Source organism: Hypanus sabinus, chromosome 3, assembly GCF_030144855.1.
Source record: "Hypanus sabinus isolate sHypSab1 chromosome 3, sHypSab1.hap1, whole genome shotgun sequence".
NCBI lineage: Eukaryota > Metazoa > Chordata > Chondrichthyes > Myliobatiformes > Dasyatidae > Hypanus > Hypanus sabinus.
The window spans coordinates 108,129,722-108,153,218 of record NC_082708.1 but is presented as its reverse complement, the minus strand read 5'-3'; the positions used below and the strand labels follow the sequence as shown (position 1 = coordinate 108,153,218).

At 36.4% G+C, this 23,497-nt stretch overlaps 1 protein-coding gene across 2 annotated transcripts in view; it reads right to left on the bottom strand.

Annotated features, from left to right (window-relative positions):
• Window positions 1-11,904: 11,904 nt before the first annotated feature.
• ap1ar (adaptor related protein complex 1 associated regulatory protein) overlaps window positions 11,905-23,497 on the bottom strand; it is a 100,861-nt gene continuing 89,268 nt past the window's right edge. For both annotated transcript variants that reach the window (XM_059964900.1, XM_059964901.1), the window contains 2 exons: window positions 18,552-18,674; window positions 11,905-14,725 (listed from right to left, as the gene is read on the bottom strand). In XM_059964900.1, the coding sequence (XP_059820883.1) occupies window positions 14,460-14,725; window positions 18,552-18,674 (389 nt within the window). In that variant the 3' untranslated portion in view covers window positions 11,905-14,459. The remainder of the gene's footprint in view (window positions 14,726-18,551; window positions 18,675-23,497) is intronic.

Sequence of the window (23,497 nt, the reverse complement as noted above, 5' to 3'; positions counted from 1 at the left end):
AACCTACGGTGATTATATTCCAAAATCACACAATCTTTAGATGTTGAGCTCAGCAGTATGCATGTGCCATCATTTTAAAAAAAAAATTTAAATTCAATTTTTAAGATAGTTACATAGAATGAATAGAATAATAGAATAATATATCAACCCTCCCTCCTCCCCTTAACATCCCTATCTAAAAAAAAGAGAAAAAAAAGAAAAAGAAAGAAAGACAGCTTGGATATCAGAAGATCCCCACATGCTCCATGGATTTCAAAATAACTTTAATATATGTATTTATTTCTTTCCCCAGAGGACCAATAACTTCATCTTCGGAGCACCTATATATATAATCCTATCTTTGTAAATAAGGGTGCCAAATTCTCAGAAATGTGTCATATTTATTCCTTAAATTATAAGTAATTTTTTCAAGTGGGATGCAGCTAAAAATTTCATTATTCCAACGATCCATACTTAAGTATGAATTCGATTTTCAAGTAACTGCGATAGCCTTTTTGGCTACTGCCAATGCAACTTTTATAAATTCTTTCTGATATTTGTTCAATTTTGGTTTTGCTTTTACTCTTCAATATCACCTAGTAAAAATAGTATTGGGTTATGTGGAAGTTGTGTTCCAATAAAACTCTTAAATTTATCCAAAAAGGTTGAATTTTAAAACAAGACCAAGTAGAATGTAAAAAAGTACTAATTTCTTGATTACATCGAAAACATTGATCAGATAAATTTGGGTTTAATTTATTTATTTTTTGTGGTGTAATATATAGTTGATGTAAAAATTGTATTGTACTAATCTAAGTTGGACATTTATTGTATTTGTCATACTGTCAAGACATAGTTTTGACCAACTTGTTTCATCAATTTTAATATTCAAATCTATTTCCCATTTTTGTCTTGACATGAATTCCTTATTTAAGTGTCTGTTTTTGAATCAAATTATACATACAAGAAGTAATTTTTAAAATTTTTCCTTTTTGAATTAAAGTTTCTATTTCATTAGGTTTTGGCATTAACATTGTTTGACCCAGTTTTTTTCTTAAGCCCTCAGTTGAAAATAACAGAAAAAGAGTGTTATTTGATATTTTATATTTATTCTTTAATTGATCAAATGACATCAATATACCTCCTTCAAAACAATCTCCTAAATATCTAATCCCTTTTTGAAACCAGTTATATAAATGTTGATTATCCATTGTAAAAGGAAGGAATCTATTTTGAATTAGAGGTCTCTTTGCCAACAAAGATTTCTTTATCTCATTATCAACATTTGTCTCATTCCATAAATCAATCAAATGTTTTAATATAAGGGATTCTTTCTTTTCCCATATCCATTTAGATTCCCATTTATATATAAAATCTTCTGGTATATTTTCTCCTATATTGTCTAATTCTATTCAATCCATGCTAGTTTATCTTCATCAAAAAAGATGCAATAAATCTACATTGATTTGCTTTATAATAATTCTTAAAGTTTGGAAGTTGTAACCCTCCTAGGACAAATTTCCATGTCAATTTTTCCAGTAATATTATTGATATCTTACCTTTCCAAAGAAACTTCCTCATACATTTATTTAACTCTTGAAAAAACTTCTGTGGCAGTTGTATTGGTAATGCTTGAAATAAGTACTGTAATCTAGGAAATATATTCATTTTTACAGCATTAACTCTACCTACTAATGTTACTGGTAACATAATCCATTTATCAAGATCTTCTCGAATTTTTTTCAATATTGGTAAATAATTTAATTTATATAAATTCTTTATATCATTATCAACTCTTATACCTAAATACTTTATACCATTTATCGGTTACTAATCGACATTGACTATAATCCTTTAGTAAGGGGTAAAATTTATCTTTTATCCCAATTTATTTTATACCGTGATACTTTCCCATATTCTTCCAATCCAAAAGATAATTTACGCAATGAATGCAATGGGTTTGTTAGATAAATCAGAACATCATCAGCAAATAGATTAATCTTATATTCCTCCCGGTTAACTCTGAAACCCATAATATCTGAGTCAGTTCTAATTAATTCAGCTAATGGTTCTATCACCAATACAAATAAAGTGGGTGATAATGGACAACCTTGTCTAGTTGACCTTGTTAACTGGAATGGTGTTGAAGTTGGGCTGTTTGTCACTACTTTAGCTTAATCCAATTTATAAAAGATACTCCTAACCTGTATTTTTCCAATACCTTAAATAAAAAATCCCATTCCAATCTATCAAATGCTTTTTCTGCATCCAAAGCTACTGCCACACTCATTTCTTCCTTCTTTTGTGCCGAATGAATTATACTAAGTAATCGAGTTACATTATCTGCCGATTGTCTATTTTTAATAAATCCTGTTTGATCCATATGTATTAATTGTGGTAAATATTTAGATAATCTACTGGATAAAATTTTTGCTATTATTTTATAGTCTGTGTTCAACAAAGAAGTAGGCCTATATGATGCTGGTTTTAAAGGATCTCTATCTTTTTTTGGCAATACTATTAAAATCGCTGTCGAAAAAGATTCTGGAAGTTTATGTGTTCTTTCCGCTTGATATATCAGCTCCATAAAAGGAGGAATTAATAAATCTTTAAACTTTTTATAAAATTCAGGTGGAAAACTATCCTCTCCTGGATATTTATTACTCTGGAGTGATCCTAAAGCTTCTTCAACCTCTTTTAATGTAAAAGGCATATCTAATCCCTTCTGTTCTTCCAAATTCAATTTTGGGAGAGTTATTTGTGATAAAAAGCTTTCTAGCTCAACAACATCATTTTGTGATTCCGATTGATATAATTCAGAATAAAAACTTTTAAAGGCTTCATTAATTTCTAAAGGTCTGTAACTAATTTTATTTGCACTTGTTCTAATTGCATTTATCATTTTGGAAGTCTGTTCTGTTTTCAACTGCCAAGCAAGAATCTTGTGTGATCTTTCACCTAAATCATAATATCTCTGTTTAGTTCTCAAAATTGTTTTTTTCTGTTCGGTATGTCTGGAGTGTATTATATTGTAGCTTCTTATTGACAAGTTGTCTTCGTTTTTCTTCTGTCATATATCTTTGAGATTCTTTTTCTAATTTTGTAATTTCTTTTTCCAGTTGATCTATTTCTACCATATATTCCTTCTTAATTTTAGAAGTATAACTTATTATCTGACCCCTCAAATATGCTTTCATCGCTTCCCATAATACAAATTTATCATCAACTGAATACGAGTTTGCATCCAAAAAACAGAATCTGTTTTTCCATAAAATCACAAAAATCTTGACGTTTTAATAATATTGAATTAAATCTCCATCTGTAAATTAGTTCCTCCTTATCCATCATTATCACTGTCATTATCAAAGGGGAATGATCTGACAATATTCTCACTTTATATTCCATACTTTTAATTCTATCCTGAATATTTGTTGATAATAAAAAAAATCTATCCTTGAATAAGTTTTATGTCTATTTGAATAACATGAATAATCTCTTTCGCTTGGGTTAATTCTTCTCCATATATCAATCAAATTTAAATCTTTCGTCAAGGATAAAGTTAATTTTACTACTTTCGATTTTGTAACAGCCTTAGTTGATCTATCTAAAACTGGGTCTAGACAAAAGTTAAAGTCTCCACTTATTAATATTTTATCATGTGTGTCGGCTAAATTCAATAAGGCTTCTTGTATAAATTTTGCATCATTTTAATTTGGTGCATAAATATTCATAAGACTCCATAATTCCGAAAAGATTTGACAATGTATAATCACATTTCTCCCCGCAGAATCAATTAATACATTTTGTATTTTAATTGATAAGGTTTTATTAACCAAAATTGTAACTCCCCTCGCCTGTGAATTAAATGAAGCTGCAAAAACATTTCCGACCCAATGTCTCTTTAATTTCTGATGTTCTATCTCTGTTAAATGTGTTTCCTGCAAAAAGGCTATATCTACTTTCATTTTCTTAATGTATGTTAAAATTCTTTTTCTTTTCACCGGTCCATTAAGCCCATTAACATTAAAACTTAAAAAAATTCAGTAAATTAGTCATTATTTTTTAACACGGTTACTCCAATCTATAATAGTACATAATATCTCAGCTCTCATAGTACCTTGGGGAATCTCTTTAAAATTCTCCATGTTGCTATGTGTTTGCCTGGATGATTTGGCGGGGGGGGGGGGGGGGAGACACATAGCATGTGCCATTGTTGATGATGACATCAAAGTACATGAGAGCACTATGTTACACTGAACATTCATAAAAACAAATTACATTACCAATCTGTTGAGACCTCACCATGGAAATTTCTAAATACTTTGGCCACCACTTGGTGAAGAAAGTTTATCATTGCCTGCAATGTGGCAGAACAGCCTTTGTTCAATTAAGGAAACTCAAGACTTCAAACAAAATTCATTGCCAACAGGGCAGCAGTAATCCTTGTCTTCCTATGTTCCTGAAACCTGGGCTATCTACAACAAGCCGATCAAGAAACTACAAAGAAATCACTTATATTATCTTTACAAATTCACTGAAAAGTACTGAATCAGTCAATATCATCTGCTAGGCCAAAAACCCACCTGAAGACTTTTGTCAGCTACACGAGGCAGGCCAGGTTGTTCAGATACCAGTCTCTCAAGTATGAGCTGCGTAACAGGAAAAGATTCAATGCTGTGCTCAAAGTCTCCTTGAATAATTGCAACATCTCCACTGATTTTTGTGAATTTCTTGGTCTATCACCATTCAATATAGGGGAGCAGCTTTTAAGATTATATTGAGAACTTCTGGCCTATGCTTTGGGAGCACACAGAAGCCCTGTGTAGGTAACAGAGTACATCACTTCACAAACAACCCACTTGCCTGTCTCTTCAGGCAGCTTCTGCTCCAAATGTGAAGAAACTGTGCTTCCCACATTGAGGTAAATGGGTTCAAAGGTGATTATTGAGCCAGAGTTGAAGGCAGTCTTCCTTGAAGGAGAGGAAGACTGTAGTTGTTGCTTCTTTATACTGGAGAGATAAAACACAAATTGGGTGATCACTATGAAATATCACATCTCAGACTCCAGTCTCTTAACATCTGAGTTCTCCATTCTTTCCTTAGTCTCCTACACAGTTCCAATAAAGCTGGCACAGATTTGAGAAGGTGGACTTTGTCTTTTGAATCAGTGAATCTCAGTATTAGGATAATCAAATAAACAATCATTTGCCTTTCAGATTTCCAGAATTAGGGTTTTGTTCTGGGTAATTTCATGTCAGTGTTCTATTGACAACTCCTCCAGATTAACATTTTGTTCTCTTGTCCCTATATCACCCTTCTTCATCTTGCACTCTCATCTCTTCTGTCATTTAATCTCTTTTGTCCTTTACCTTTGGTTCACCACCATTCCCCCTTCCACAACACCTTCTTTGGATATTATATTCTGTTTCCCTAACTTTCCTGAATTCTAATGAAAGGTCTGATTTTAATTATCAATCATGTTTCTCTATCTACAGTTGCTGCCCAATCTGAGCATTTTCAGCATTTCCTGTTCCTATTTCACATATCTGGTCTCTGCAACATTTAAAAAGTATTAGAATTACTCAACATATCAGGACAGCATCTGTGATAAGATCACATTTAATACTTCAAGTCAATGATGTTTCATTATGTGCTGCCTCAACTGCTGACAATAACTAGCATCCTTTTATGTAAAATATAGCTTGAAAATTTAAAAGTCACGGTGATGATCATTAAACTGAAACAGAAACTGTTTCTTGGTCTATAGATGCTGCCTGACATTGTACTTAAGACTTCCAACATGTGCAGCTTTTTAATTTTAGAATCCTTTCTAAATGTTCTTGGGGCTCCTAAAGGGGGGAAAAAAGCTCCAGATGTTGGAATAGAATAGAGGAAGTGGAAGCAAACCTATCACACTATGCTTATAAAACAAAATTAGAGGCATATCAAAGACAAGTGGCAGCTCAAAACTGACAAATCTTAATCTTTACTAAGCTATAACACAGCCAAAGTAGGATTGCTCACTGGGATCATGTTGACTGGTTCTGTTAAATGAGGCAGTGTTTTACTATCAAAATGAAAAGTCTGAACATAAGCTTCGAGTTGCAATGTGGAACCCACAGATCCTGTCACAAGTGAAAAAATAGTACAGAGGCTAGAAAACCACAATAACATATCAGGGGATCCATGGAATGAGGAAGTTATCTTTTCAAGTCAAAGATCTTGATGAAGCCTCTTTAGTGCATAACATTACCTCCTTCTCTTTCCATGGATGCTTTAAGACAATCATATGGAATTACTAACCATGAAAATATAAAGGGCTTTGGTTGACCCCTGTCTGTTTATAAAATAATCCAGGCTGTACACATAGGCTAGGATAAAAGTACCAAAATTTTACACAATGAAAATGATTATTTGTAACCAGATCTGTACCTGGAATACACAAAACCAACTTTGACTAAAAATCAACCAAAATTTCTATCTCTCCATGAAGAAGCATGACATTTTAATAAAAAAAATTTAAATAGATTGCAAGCTGGATCTTTGATTAGTCTACGTGTAACAATGATTTTTTTTTCAGCAAAGGACATAATTTACTTATTCAGTTTCTCCACTGAGCTTCTGCACAATGATTGTCTTTGCTATATTTATTGTATTAATAGGTTTTCTGAATTAATTTTAAGGTAAGCTCAAAGATCTTCCCTGCAAAATAACTTGTGAAAGTTGATGGAAAGGTCTAATCAATTCCCATATGCATAACATAAGGAAAAGACTGAACACAAATGGTAGAAAATGAAGGCATTTCTATCAAATGCCAGATGTCTGTCTTGAATCTTGCAGACAAATATCTGGGGAATCTGCAAGAGATTTAGGACAGAAATGATTATCTGTATAGATGGCAGGTTCCTTTGAGTAATTGTTGAAATAAGTTGCATTCAGAATCAGAGCTAGACAGACATTCACGTAAAGTGGAATTGCAGTTATATTATTAGAATATAAAAAATATTAGAATGCAGTATTTTTTGTACATTTTGGCAGCTTCTTATGTGATATTTTCTAGTTCATATTTTAGTGTATTAAAATAATATACTTCTTAGGAGCTCCAGGCTGAACTGTGAAATTGAGGCATACAAGCTTTTACCCCACCTGGATGGTTTCAGGCTGAACACAGTAGTTAAGCCAAAACTACTCACTTATTGGATTTCAGGCATCTAAGGAAGTAATATTAGGTATTCATCATCAGCAGATTAAAAATAGACAAATAATAGACCAAACTAGTTAAGAATGCATTGTTTGGTTGGATGACAGGAAAATTGCTCCATAAAATTAACAGTCAACTTCATGTTACAGAGTTTCCCCAATCCCCAAGTCTCAGAAAAATCATTAAATAGTCAGGACAACCATTCTGGCTACCTGCCCTTGTCTCAGTCATTGCTGTGATTAACAGCAACATACTGACTAAATTGTACTAGACCTAGCATTATTTGCTCATGGGTGAGAGTAGAGAAAAATGAACATTTATTTACCTTTGAGTTCAGATGATAAATCTAATAATAAAACTGTAAAACAAATTTTATCCTGCATGATCTATCACAAGGATATTACCAATAAAACATGGATTACTATAATACAACTTGTAGGTTGCATTCCACATTCAGAGTGCACAAACATTTCTTATAAAGGACAAGGAGAATAATGAAACATCAATACATCCTTCTTGAGGCCTCTGCAAACAAAAGCTTCCTGCACATGTTACAAGTCCCTATGACTTTGAACTACAATCAGTTCAGACTACCCTGATAACAGCAGTTAACCACAAAATCATCTTTCAGATTCCGTTGGGAGGACACAACAAAGAGCAGTAATTCAATTTGGAATCAAACTCATCATCCTATTCAGTTTAAGTAATACCTTGGAAGTGTTTTCTTGGAAATATTTGAAAATGCAACAGAGAAAGGCGTTTGATCTTTTGTGATTAATTCTTCATGGAAGATTATGTTAGTATCATCCTTGGATTGGACCAATTCATATAGTCTTGCTATGTAGGTGACGTTTTTGCAGAAATTTGCAACCAAAGATTGTCAAATTTGAAAACTTGTTTTGTTCATTTCTCTAAATACTTAACTATGAGGGTCAACCATAGCTGGGAGTTTTCTCCTCTCCAGATTTCCTCAAGTATACTGTAACTGATGAAAGCAATTCGAATCTTATGATCTGGCTCAGCAAGCTCCAGACTGTTAATTAGCATATATTCACAACTGAGAATTAGAATCAATTTTATTATCAATCTTACACGATGTGGAACTTGTTGTTTTGCAGCAGTAGTACATTGCAAAGACACAAAATTACTATAAATGGCAGAGGGGAAGAAACTGTTTCTGAATCATTGAGTGTAGGGTCTTCAGATTCCTGTACCAGCTCCTTGATGGTAGTAATGAAAAGAGAGCATGCCCCCGACGGTAACAGTGGGATAGTTTGCTTCACTGATTGTTCTTCTGTGTGGTGTTGTTGGCAAGTCTAAAGAAATTACCAGAATATATAGTCCCACCTGCACATTGTACCCTGGACTGCAGTACTTTGAAACTAGATTGCATAATTTGATTCCAACTGTTCTAACTACCTGAAAAATTAAGATTTCAATTACCATATGTTATAAATAGTGGAGAGGGAGAGAAGCACACAGTAAATATTGGGGTGAGGCATGCACATGAGGGTCAACTCTCTGAGTGATTATGCATAAAGTTTGAAGTTAATAACTCATCTTCTACCTTAGGCCACGAACTTCTCAATCACCCCGATGAGTTATTAACTTCAAACTTTCTGCATAATCATTCAAAGAGTTGAACTGCATGTGCATGTAAAGAGAGCTGTATAACTCATCTCCTACTACCTCAGGCCACAAACATATCAATCACCCTTCTGTGGACACTTTCTGGAAGTCCAAGATCCGTATGCCCCATGACCACTGGACTAAGTGTGTAAATGTAGGAGGGGACTATGTTGAAAAATAAATGTGCTAGGTTTTCTAAAATTGACTCCTTCTACCTTAGGCTACGAACATATCAATCACCCCTCATAAGTGAAAAATTTACTTTCATATTAGAAGGGGTCACAGAATTCACAGCAGAAACAAAGGGTGTGTTAGAAATCATTGGAAGCCATATTTTGAATCTCTCAAGTGAAACACATTGATTGTGGGTCTGTCCATTTCATTCTGTTAATTAAGACTGGCCATTATTACTGTCTTCCTAAACAGCATTTAAGACCTTTGGGAACACTATTCAGAAAAGGCAGCAATTGATGGAATCACTGCCTCTCATGAAATGTGTATATTACTGCCATTCTGTAGTTATATTTTACCCCAATTTCTTAAACAAGAGACTTACTGTTGAATGTATTAGGAATCAAAAAAAATCATCTCGCGATTATCAGAACCAATTGGAACACCACCAAAGGATGATGTTTGAGTTGCCTAAACTTAGAAGTTTTTGAGATGAGGCTTCAAAGGACATTAATTTTGCTCTTTTTCCTTCAAGTTTTTAAAAGTTGCCACAACCAGCCATGTAATAAAAAAAAAACTGACATGGAAAATGGTGCTGAAAGTATTCTGAGCCAAATTAAACAAAGCACCACATTTCTACTGCCAAGATTTCCTGGTTCCACATAGTGGAAAGAAAAGGCTGAACCTGGGTTCAGAGTTGGGTGGTCCAGTCATCTGTTCTTCACTAATCAGATTTATGCTGGGACTAAGAGGAGAACACACTTTGAATTTTTTTTTAATGTATAACATCGATTAAGGGTTAGGACAGAGACATTTTTTACTACAGTAGAAAGAATATTTTCATGGAGGGGTGGCATCAGAAACCACGAGTCTTCAGAAGGTATTTATTAAACAGATTACTCACTTAGCTTGGTACCAAGAACCTTGGTGCAAATGACCAAACATTGATTTGTTCAATGTTTGCACGAACTGTTTAATAATATGTGCAATATTTATATTATTAAAGTTGTTCAATAATAGTAACTTATTTATAGAGCACTTTTCATACAATGTAGTTCAAAGTGCTTTACAATGGAATAAGATGCAAACATGAAAATAAAAGACAAAGGTGTTAGTTAAGAGCAAGGGTAAATAAATAGGTTTTGAGCTGACTTTTAAAAGTATCAACTGAGTCCGCATTCCTTATAGTTTTAGGTATTGAATTTCAGCGTTTTGGTGCATAGTCCATAATTGAACAAAATAATAACTACACTCATTGTATTTCTGGTTTTCCCACAACTGATGGCCTCACCTTAAGGAGTTAATATTGTTATTTCATGCTTTTGTTATTTACTTATATTTGCATTTGCACAGTTTGTTGTTTATTGATCCTATTTACAGTTACTGTTCTATAGATTTGTTAATTATGTCTGCAGGAAAAATAATCTTAGAGTTGTATGTGGTGACATGCATGTACTCTGATAATAAATTTCACTTTGAACTTTATTTCAACAAATAGATAAATCTAGTCTAACTGATACAAGGACATGAATTAGTTTTTGACCATCATTATGTGACAGAAATGGACATAGCTTTGCAATATTTCCTAAGTTACCGCTCAGGTCACATTCACTATGTGGGATTTAAATTTCAGATCTGAATCAATAACAACACCCAGGCTTGTTCCTTCTGATTGTACAAGGGGAGCCAAGTTCTCAAGTTTATCAAGAAGTTTATCTCTTTTGGCTTTGGGACCAACCAAAAATATTCCCCCATTTTAATTTTACTTCCCATTCCCATTCTGATATGTCTATACATGGCCTCCTCTACTGCTACGGTGAGGCCATACTCAGGTTGGAGGAGCAACACCTTATATCCTGTCTGAGTAGCCTCCAACCTAATGGCATGAACATCGATTTCCCTCTATCACCTCATCTCCTTACCTACCCATCACCTCCCTCTAGTGCTCCTACCCCTTCCCTTCCTTCCATGGCCGTCTGTCCTCTCCTATCAGATTCCCCCTCCTCTAGCCCTGTATCCCTCTCACTAAACAACTTCCCAGCTCTTTACTTCACCTCTCTCACCCTCCTGGTTTCACCTATCACCGACTACCTTGTATTTCTTCCTCCCCTCCAACCACCTTCTTGCTTTGACTTCTCATCTCTTTTTTCTCCAGTTCTGATGAAGGGTCTCAGCACGAAACAGTGACTTGTTTACTCTTTTCCAATAGATGCTGTCTGGCCTGCTGAGTTCCTCCAGCATTTTGTGAGTGCTTTATTTTAGTTTTATCTTCATTTGGTTTTAGGAAATTATTGCACATCTGGTTGTTTTTTTGCAGCCATACCTGAGTAGATGGGGTGTTATCATAATCAGATTTAAACATGATAAACAATTGTGTCTCATCTGCCTAACTATGGAAATCAAAGTTTATGCTCTCTAATGATCTATTCTGAAGGGACAATATATAAGGAGGAGAGTAGGAGCCAAGACAGCTTCCATGAGCAACACCAAAAGACACATTAAATCTCTTAGAAAATTGGTCTCTAGACAGACAAAATAAAATTGTCTAAGATTAATGAACAAAACTAATTAAGCGCACAACCAGACAGGCCAACCCAATTCTCAAGGCAATCTGGAATGTTGTGGTCAATTGCGTCAAGGGCAGCACTTCGATCAAGGAGAATTAGAATCGCAACTCTACTGGCATCTGCACTGAGCCTAAGGCCACTGACAATTTTGGTAATGGCGAGCACTGCTTGCTCTAAAACCTGACTGAAATTTTCTAGAAAATGTTGTTCTCATTCAGAAAGTTGGTTGAAAATGACTTTCTTAATAATCTTGCCCAGGATTATTTACCTAGATAGTACCTCACTATCAAGGTTCGGATTTCAGGTTCACATTTGATTAGAACACTTCACTGGATCACAAAACAAAACAAAGACAACTGCAACAATTGGTGGTGTATTTAAAAAGAGGCAGAGGCACACTCCAAAAAGCTTACAAGTTCATTATTGCCATTAAGAGCAAGAAATACCTTTAAGAATAGTCACATTAAAAAACAGAATTTAAGTTCCTCTTTTTTTTTGGACTGTGATCAAAGCACATTTTAAAGCAATTATACCTGTATATTTCACTCTAAATCCAACTTTACATTATTTTATCTTTATTAATATATTAATTCATGAGTATATTATGTTAAAGAGAATTTGATGTCACAATTCCCTTTTCAATAAGCGATCAGTAGAATGAGTTAAGCAACAATATTTCGTTCTGCAGAAACTGGAACAATGGAAGGCAATAGAGCAAAGAGTATTTCATCATCAGCAATGACTTTAGTAAAAATCTTTACATGCTCTAAAGGATATTTAAGAGGGACGGAAATGATCAAATGTGAATATGCCAACAGTTCCTATGGACAAAGTTATAAAAATGAAAGTGCATTAAAACATTCTTGGGACGTAATGAACAAACTGCATTCAGATTCACGTAACAGAATTTACAGCAAGTAGCTGCAACATCCCAACAACATCATGCTGGTATTTGGATCCAAACCAATTTTCCTCATAGTCTGCTACATCACATCCATCCTTCTGTTCCTGTCCTGTACACATCTTTCACTACTTCCCTAAGCAGTTATTGAAGTTTCTTCTCATGGGTTTCCCGAGCTGTAGCTTCCAGTGTTCTGCTGCATTAAAGAATTGGTTTTACATTCATTTATTTCATACCCACTGTGATTTTCTTCCATCACACTTTGGGGAATGGAGAATATATGTGAGGTTAAACACGGATACCTTTACAGGGCAGCTGCGTACATTCCAGAAGACAGTCAAGATAAAAGGACCACCAACATGCCTAAAAAGTTATAAATGTTTTGGAGGACTACATAAAAGACTTTGACTTACAGTTGATGAACAAAACATTTTTAGAATACAACTTCCTTACAAAACTCGCTATTTTATATTTAACTTCTCAATAAACAAACTGAAAAACAAATTTTGTTTGAGAAATAGCTTGTGCGCATTGTAACATGCCAGAGATAAGGAATAGAATAATATTCTCAAGTACTCCAGGCCAGATTTTGCAGATGAAAGATGAAAGGCTTTGTGTTAAACTAGGTGCCACCTTTTTAATTCCACAACTGTTCTCTATGGTACACTGGCACGATTTCTAATCCATTTTTTAAGCAAGATATACTAATGGCTTCTCTAAGTGAGAATGTTATTTTATATTAAGGACAGTTGTCTGTTGTGCTTCCTACTAGAAAAGGGCATAAGTTAATATTATATAATTGAATTTCCACAGGACTCCTGCAGCCAGCACAAAGAAGTGGAAAATCAGAGTCATCTTTGAATCCATGTTTAAGGACAACAGCACAATATGTTAACCCATTAAACCATTATCCCTGGTAACTTTCTAGGCATAATACATTTAATTACAATACTTAAAGTTCAGAAACTGAATACAAGATAAGTTATAATATTGTGTGTTAGTTGCACAAGGCCAAGGCTGAATAGTTACCCTACTGATTCTGTACTAGAAATTCATAATTCTTGTGAATTCTGTAAAACATGGATGAAGTTATTAGTAGTTATGTTTTAAAGTAAAACTATTTTAGCTAAATGTCTCCTGGTACCTGTCACATAATAACATAAACTTCCTACTACCTTATTTACTTTATTAGATTAAAAAGTGTCAAAAGATGGAAAGAAATCAATGGATTTAACAAAATGAAATATCTATAATTTAGAATATCAGAATGATCTTCATTGAAGAAAAGGTATAAAGCATATTGGAGAAATAATACTGGAAATATTCAACAGATCAAGCAGCATCTATGGAGAAGGAGGAACAAAGCTAGAACTTCAGGTTGGTGACATTTCAGTAGTATTCTTCAGGCCACCATGTTGGATTGCTAGATCTGTTTCTTTCACCACAGAGATGTCTGAATTGCTGATTATTTTATTGTTTCAGATTTCTAACAACTAATGTATTTTACTTTTTGATAGTTTGGAGAAATATCTGTGAACATTTAACCACGAATAATTTCCAACATAAAGAATGATAGAACATAAGAGAAGGCTTATTTTTGTAAACTAAAAGTAGTTGCTAAATAATAAGTTTAATCCAGTGTGTATACTCACTGCTATTCCTTGTAAAACTACAGCAACAATGACTCCTAGCAATGAATACCTACCCACATGCATCATGTAGCTAGAAAGTTTCATCAAGTAAACCTTGTCACATTTCCCTTTTACCACACACTTTAATCAACACCAAAGGTAATGGCTTAAAATTTTCATTCATAAAATGAAAGTCTACAAGAATTGCACTTGATTATAAATTGTATGTGCGAGCACAATACAAAGCAGCTGTGTTGCTTTGCACTATGTCAAGTCAGAGCACTAGTCAACAAAAAACAAAGTCCCATGAAAATCGAAAAACATTTATATAGTGTCTTAAAATTTTGGCTTAAACCAATCCACGTTACCTGGCAAGGACACTATCTACCTTGCTGATTAGCATCTGTAGTTTTCACATCACTAGGAGACAGTTCTAGAACTGGGTTTACAAAACCAGCATATTCAGAATTCCCATTATCATCCATCTCAGCACTGACAAAATCATTCTCCCATTCTAGTCCAGTTGAATCATCTGATGCAGACAAGGGATTGCTTCCAGGTCTATGAGTGCTCTGCCTCATGGCCGCTTGGAGAATATCTTCCTCTGTTCGAGAACGTTCTCTCATTGGAATCATTCTGTTAATTCCTTGAATAATTCACAAAAAGACACATACATTTAGGTTCAACATACGGAGTTGTATAATACGACAATTAAGAACCAGCTTTGCTGTACAGCAGTATATTGAGAAAAATTTTCTACCATTTGTACAAATGGAAAAAACCCAGTTTTAATATTTTATAAAATAAAAAAAGCAATCATCTACACACCACATAATCTGAAACATCTAACATTAGCAGAGTAATATGGACATTTAGCGAGTATAATCAAAAAGTGTATTTGGGCAAAGAAATAAAATAATAGTTTAGGTGATCAAATGCTTTGTCAAAGTTTAAAGAATAAGATAGGTTGGAGAGAAATGAGAAGATAATCCCAATTTATAGCTTCAGCATCTTTGGACATGGCTGCCAAAAAAGATGGGCTAAAGTAACCAGTGGTGCAGTGTAGACCAATATTACAGCCAGGTAAGCTGCTTTAAGGACTGCATAAGTGTAGGGAGGAGCAAGGCCATGGGAGGATTTATTAGGTTGGAATTCTATATGGACCAGATCAAACCTGTCCTCACAACCATCCTGCACATTTTCATTATTGAGGCCTTCAGGGTTAATGGACATGGTTTGAATTCCCATTCTCCATTCCCTAATCCCAGTGGATCAACATTATGATGACTAGCATATCATTGAAGAGCTAAGAACATGGGCAGTACAGAGGTCAAAAGGTTCCTTGAATGGATCAGCAGAACACTTCTTTCCTTTTTCTGCTACTAGTCCCAACTTCTTTTACTACCAGTTTCCATAAACCAGCAAATAAGACAAGACAGGAGCTGGAGAGGGTCACAGATTTACTCTAGCCTACCCTACCATTCAATAAGAACCTGATTAATCTGACTCATCTCATCTCCATGCCAGCTCCCTGGAGCCCTCAATTCACTGAAACTTCAAATATTTATCCATGTCCTCTTCATGACTGAGGAAAGCACGGGGGTGCAGAATTCCTGAGTTTCACAACCCTCTGTGAGAAAAATTTTCTACTCAGTTCAGTTTTAATTTTGTAACCACCTTCCACTTGTAATCTGCCACCATCTGAAACTGTTTAGCGGCAATAAAATTTAACAATGCATGGTGTGGGCCCAGTATAAATCAATACCCTTGTCATCCAAAAGAGAATAGGTATGCACCCATTCTACAAGCAACACTTCCCTGTAATTAAGCTTTTAACCTCAATTGGCAGTGGCATCTTCTATCCTGTTGCCTGGAGTCTATTTTACTTTTGGGTGGTACTGTGGCAAATGAAGAAACTTCTTATTTTAAAAAAGATTAAAAAGAATACCAAGCACTACAAACTGTTTTTAATTGTTTAAGATACTCCCAGACATTTAGTACCAGTAACTGCTTTGTCAGGGGCAATGTGGTGCCAGCTGCAATTGCCATTCTATGATTGTCTGTATTGAGGCTGTCCCCGTGCTACAGCCCGTAACACCACAGTTGCTGGCATCAGTTTCCCAGTGTGATCAAAGCTACAACTGAGAGAAAATACCAAACTGCCTGGCTCAGGGTAAACAGACAGCAATTTCAGGCTGACAGAAGGTTTATCCTATTATTTAGTCCTTATGACAAAACTGCAAGAAAAAAATAATGATAAAATGAGAGGGTAGGCTCCTATCATGAATTGTCAAGTTAACAGCCAGAACTGGTATTATAATAGGTAAAAAAAAAAGAGGGTGTAGTGATAGAATTAACTTCACTTTTGTTAATTTCCATTTATTTGGGGGGGGGGGGAATCATTGCAAGGTCCACGGCATTTTAAGAATTGTTTCTTATTCTGAAACTGAACTTGTAAAGCATCCCACCAGGTCAGAGCACAAGGCAGCAATTATTACGCGGTACAGCAACAGGTTTTATTTTCCTTCCTTTATAATAATGTGCCTACATAGAACACTAATTTAATGTAATTTTGTATAATGATGCAGATATTTTTATTATTTAGAAATAAAAGTACATGATTAATTTGTTCTTTCATACAATTGGCAGCGTTTTCTTTCAAATTTTACAGCACAGATTTGATCAACGTGAAGATTTATGATCAACAAAGAACTGTACTTGTGAAACTCTTCCATATGACAAAATGTTTCACTCATTACATATGTACTGCTAAACTGCTTTGGCATCTGCTTTGAAGAGCAGAGTATCTATGATAGAGAGATGATAAGGTGAAATAACATCTTGTCCCAAGTTATATTGTAGGAATCTTGCTTATCATAACTCTGGAATCTCTTTCTGCCATGGCACTAACATGGCATTAGAAATATTCTGGCTTGACCTGATGTACAAGTACACAGAATCTAGTACAGCTGAATGAGATGGTAATGTAATGAGGCAGGAACAGTGAAGGCTCTATAGAGGAAGTCTGAGACAATTCAGGAGAGAAGAAATAGAAGTATTTTTAATTTAAGGTCTCTCCAACAAGCTCATTATGAGGCAGAATTGGTCAAAACTTGATACGCCAGAGGATGAAGTGAAACACTAGTCCTCAGACACTGGCCACAACTATGTTTCTGGAAGAGTGGAATCACTGGCAATGGGGACTGCAGCTCAGGCAGCATGTCATTGTGATCACTCCAGAAGGGGAAAAAAAACCATTAAATTGTAACTTATTTTGCTATTGAAGGATTATGGCCTTTCATGAATGGAGTATATTAGCAGGGAGGCTTGGGCATGGTAGTAGCATTCTTGGCACAGTCAGGATTGAATTCTAGGATGACATCCAGCAGATACTCACATTAGATAGAAACTGGTAGCAGCCCAATTCCATGCAAATCCTGTTTTGGCAGGTATATAATATTTATGAATGTAGAACATGGATGCCTTGCTGTAATTTGGAGTGGTAGTGAATATATCACTGCACATTATTCCTTTCTTGAAATTTGGAAAAAAATGTGTATTCTACAATTGTGACACATTCCTTCCTCTCAAATTTCAAGTAATTTCTAGCCAGAATATGTATTAACCAGGAGTAAAAATGCATCAAGTTTTAATTTGGATTTATAGGGGAAAAAAACAAATTTGCATTATCTCCCTGCATTAGTTCCATCGCAGGACTTCTGCTGACACGAAATGCAGGGAATGTGGAGAGTATTCGATGCTCTCCACCACCGTTTGGCACTGAGTGCCAGCTCCTACTACTCCTTTGGTTAAAGGAGGTCTCGTATCTCCTTTAATCTGGCCATCAATTAACTTATAGCAATATCATTTAGTTATTTTACCTGTCTGCTAAGTAAGTCTTCTATTCACCATCTCTCAGCCACTGTTTATACATTTCCATTAAATTTATACTCAAGATTTCTTAGTTCCAGTAAAAATAGCCTAGGGCTAGGCTGTCTCTCCTTATAAACAACATTGCCCAGTAACAGAAACATTGTAATAAATCTCTTCTGTTTTCTCCCTATTCTTATCACATACTTCATGCAGTATGATTTTACCATGAATTCCGCTGTCTGATGTGCTCTTCCCAAATGCACTATTGCGCATATCCCTTGGTTTAACTTTAATTTTTCTCTTTTGTGCTATTCCAATCAATCCACTGGCATCTTTCTGCAGCCCATAACTAACTTTGTTCTTCATTGAAGAAGTTGTCACTGCCTATGTGATCTCTATGGTTAGTCGCTTATTTAGCTTCGAAGATTTATAACGGTGTAAAATATGATACGCTGTTCATATTTTAAAGGATGAGAACTTATTTAAGTTTAGACAAGTTTAATTACAACAAATTTCACTCAAATGTCAGATTCCCATCTTCTGCTTACTGAAACACTTGAAACGAAGAATAAAAGATTAACAAATCAAAATAGCGTTACCTTCTTCATCCTCCCACTCGAGGTCTAGTGATGTACTGTCATCATTTGTAGATTTGGTTTTTGTTGTTAGGTCACAGCTGCTTTCAGTGTTTGGTGTTAGAAGAGCAGGCTCTGCAAAGACTCCTAGCATGAAGGCAAGAACCATTCTTAATGAATACACAAAGAACTGACTTTCAAAAATAGAGCTTCTTGGTCAACCTAAATACTACTCCACCCCATGACACAAACATTATTCTATGTTTAAGTTTATTAAGGCAATAAATATGATGATTTTACAACCACCCTCTCCCTGAGAAAAGTGTTTTGTATTCCACAAAATAAGCCTCTTCTCTATAAATGCTGGCTGACCTACTGAGCTTTTCCAACACTCAGTTGACATTTTGCCTGCTTAGTATAATGAGGTGCTCTTACAAGATGACATTAAGTACCTTATTAAGGAGGGAACCCATAAAATTAAAGGAAAAGTTGTATTCTGATTAAAGTTTGGCTCTGTAATGTAAAAAGGAAGATAGTGGATAGAGGTTTACAGGCTAAGAGATGGTTTGTTGTTAGTAATCCTCAAGGGCCAGTTTGATTTCATTGGTTTTGGTGCGATTCTGCCGTGTGCAACTATTTCCCAATATTGAAGCACTAAGTATAAGGAAGGTCCAGCTACACACAGCCATAAATGTTTAATATTAAATTCATATACTTTGTTGCCCCTACATCAATGATTTGATTTAAAGAACAGTTCTTACACCATGCTTTGCGTCAAAATCTGGCACAATCGTATGGCTGGAAACTCATTTTAAACCCAAAATGCTGCATTAACATTTAAGCAGTTCTTGAATTTAACAGAAAACGTAATTTAAATCTATTCTAGTTGAATTATTCATACATCTTAACACCTATTAATATATACAACGGCATACAAAATATTTGTGGTTGCAGTACAAATACTCCAGTATTCATTAGTACCATCTGTAAATAATTAAGGTTTAAATAGGTTTTCTATATCTATATCTGGCAGAAGAATTCAAGCACTAAATATTGACACCATGCAACAAAGAGGGAAAGACGTCCTGGTTTGCAAGTAGAATATAGCATTCCAAGGTATCATCTTTCAGATGTTACTGAGCCTTTATGAATTTCAATGCGGAAAAAACTATCACTCTAAGAGTAGCAAGCTGTTATTCATATTGAACATTTTAATCACCATCACTAGACCAATACAGTAAATTTGCAAGAATTTTCTTGAATGTATAACAGAATCAGAGTAATACAGCACCGAAACCAGCCCTTTGGCCCAATTGTCTTTACTAACCATGATGCCCACCAAATGGTTGGTCCATTTTTGGCTCATATCCCTCTATCCACATACTTACCTCAATTGTTTGTAAAATGTTGTCAATGAACCACTTCTGGTTGCTCATTCCATGTATGTGCCACCTTTGGTTGAAGGAGTTGCCCGTCACATTTCTTTCAAATCTTTCACCTCTCACAAAATTGAAGCCCTCCAGTTTTAATTCTCCATCCATGGGGGAAAAAACACTAGGGACATTCATTCCATTCATACTCATGATATTAAGGTCATATCTTAATCTCCTAGTTTTCCAAGGAACAAAGCCCTATCCTGGCCAGCCTTTCCATATAATACAGATCCTTGATTCGTGGCATCCTCGTACATCTTCTTTGCACTCTTTCCAGCCTAATGGTGTCTTTCCTAAGACAGGGTGAGCTGAACTGTACACAATACATCGAGTGCAGTCTTACTAGTATCTAGTACAACTGTGGCATAGTGCCCAATAAACATACTCAATGTCCTGATGTAGGCCAGTTTGCCAAACACTTTCTTCACTACCCTCTCTGTACGTCACTTGCAATGAACTATGTACTTGCAACTCCTAGGTTCCTCTGTACAGAGCCTGACGCTTCACTGTACAATCGTACACGAGTCTGAGTTTCCAAATGCAACACTTCATACTTATACAAATTAAAAACCACTTGCCAATCTTAGGTCCACTCACCTAATGGAGCAAGATCTCACTGTAATTTTTGAAAACCACCTTCATTGTCCATGACACCAGTTATGTTAGCACTATCCACAAACTTACCAACCATGCCTTATTCAAATTATTTAGATAACTGCTGAACAAAGGTCCCAGAACAAGCCATGGCATATCATTACCCACAGGCCTCCAGTTTGAGAAACAACCTACGGCCACCACTCTCTTCTTTCTATCATCAAGTTAGTTATGAATCCAATAGCTATCTTTCTCTGGTTCCCAAGTGATCAAATCTTCCAGACTAGCCTGCCATGTGGGACCTTGTCAATGGCCTTGCTGAAGGTCATATAGACAATGTCCACTACCCTACTTTCACCAACTGTCTTCAAAAAACTCTGATATATCAGACATGATTTCGCACAACAAAGCCCTACTGCCTACGCCAAAGAGACTCGCCTCTCAAAATGTTGACAGACACTGTCTCTCAAAATCCCTCTAGTAGCTTACCCACCAATAATGTCAGACTCACTGGTATGTTGTTCCATGGCTTGTCTTTTTTGTCCTTCTTAAATAATAGTATATTAGCCACCCTCCAGTCTTTGTAACATAATTTATAGATTAAGATGAATCAAATATCTTGACAAACAGTTCTGCAATTTCTTCCTTAATTTCCCAAGTCCCGAGGATACATTCAGTCAGGCCCTGGGGACTTTTCACCTTAAAGTGTTTTAAGCACATTAATATCTCCCCCCTGGTAATTTGCATGTAGTCCAAGACATTGAAGTTTAAATGAAATTTACTCTCCCAGTACATATATGTCACCCTATACAACGCTGAGATTCATCTTCTTCTGGGAATACTCAGTAAATCTAATAGCCATAATAGAATCCGTGAGAGACCACACCCAACAGGGCAGACAACCAGAGTGCACAAGACAACAATTACCTCCCTCGCAGTAAAAACCGTGGAGGGATATTAATTGAAATTCTACAAGAACTTCCTGGGGTGCCATGGTAGCATGGAAGTTATTGCAATACTATTATGCTCGGAGTGTCAGAGTTCAGAATTCAATTCTGGTGCCCCCTAAGCAAGTTTGCATGTTCCTTCCTGTGAGTGTGTGGGTTTTCTTTGGGTGGTCCAATTTCCTCCCACAGTCCAAGGACGTACTGGATAGCATTGTAAATTGTCCCATGATTAGGCTTGGGTTAAACTGGTGGATTTTGGGTGGCATGGCTTGAAGGGCCACAGAGGTCTGTTCTGCTCTGTACAGTACTGTGCAGAAGTCTTAGGTGGCTATATACATATACACACACATACATACAAGCTCAGGTGCCCATGACCGTACAGTATTTGTCAATGGGGAGCAGAGAGCAAGGTTGTAAATCTGGTGGGAGCAAAGTGTGTTGGGAATGGCGAGGGTGGAGCACCATGGGAGGGGTGTGGGACAAGTTGCAGAGAAGGAGTGCCAGGGTAGGGTGTAGCAAGGGTGTAGACACACCCAGTCCTGAGATACCAAGCAAGGTCATCTGATTCCAAATTGATCATTCCAGAAAGTCTCTTCAGTGCTTTCCACTCCCCCCTCTCCCCTTTTGCTTCCCCTTTTCCCAACCACAAGTTCCCTCACCCCACCCTCTTTCCAGTCTCAGTCCACAATAGAGACCCATACTAGAATCAGGTTTATCATCACTCTTGAAATTTGTTTTTTTTTAGCAGCAGTACAATGCAATATATAAATTACTACCTTAGCTATATACATGTGCCCAAGACTTTTGCACAGCACTGTACCTCTAATCAGGGTTTCTCACCCGGGGTTCTGTGGAACCCTAGGTTCACTGAGAGATCGTGATTAACATAAGAAATAGGAGCAGGAGTAGACCATCCGGCCCATCAAGCCTGCCCCATCATTCCATAAGATCATGGCTGATCTGTCTGTAAACTCAGCTCCATCTAAACACGTACAAACAAAATGGATAAACTCAGCAGGTCGTGCAGCATCCGTTGAAATGAGCAATCAATGTTTCGGGCCGAGACCCTTCGTCAGGACTGAAGAAGGAGGAGGCAGGGGCTCTATAAAGAAGGTGGGGGGAGGGTGAAGTGTGCCAGGTGGAAAACCAATCAGAAAAAAGATCAAGGGGTGGGGGAGGGGAAGCAGGGAGGGGATAGGCAGGAGAGGTGAAGAAGGAATGTAAGGGAAAGCACTATGGGTAGTAGAAGAAGGCAGAATCATGAGAGAGGTGATAGGCAGCTAGAAGAGGAGGCAGAGTGAAAGTGGGATGGGGGAAGGGAGAGGAAGGGAATTACCAGAAGTTGGAGAGTAGACCTCACCAGTTCCCCGACACCACCACACTCCTCAGGTTGGCGGAACTGGTACTCACACTTAATAACTTCTCTTTCAGCTCTTCCCACTTTCTTCAGACCAAGGATGTAGCTATGGGCACTCGCATCGGCCCCAGCTATGCCTGCCTCTTCGTGGGTTATGTGGAACAGTCTATGCTCCAAATCTATACTGGTACTGCTCTCCAACTTTTCCTTCGATAACTTGATGACTACATTGATACTGCTTCCTGCACCCATGCTGAGCTCGTTAATTTCATCGACTTTGCCTCTAACTTTCACCCAGCCCTCAAATTCACTTGGTCCATCTCAGACACTTCTCTCCCCTTTCTCGATCTCTCGGTCTCCATCTTTGGAGATAGACTGTCCACTGACATCTTCTATAAACCCACTGACTCCCATAACTACCTCACCTATATCCCTTCCCACCCTGCCAAATGTAAAAATGCTATTCCCTATTCCCAGTTCCTCAGTCTCCGTCGCATCTGCTCCATTCCATTCCATTCCATTCCAGAACATTGCAAATGTCCTCTTTCCTTAAGAATCGTGGTTTCCCTTCTGCCGTCATCAATGATGCCCTCACCCGCATCTCCTCCATTACTCACACTTCAGCCCTTACCCCTGTCA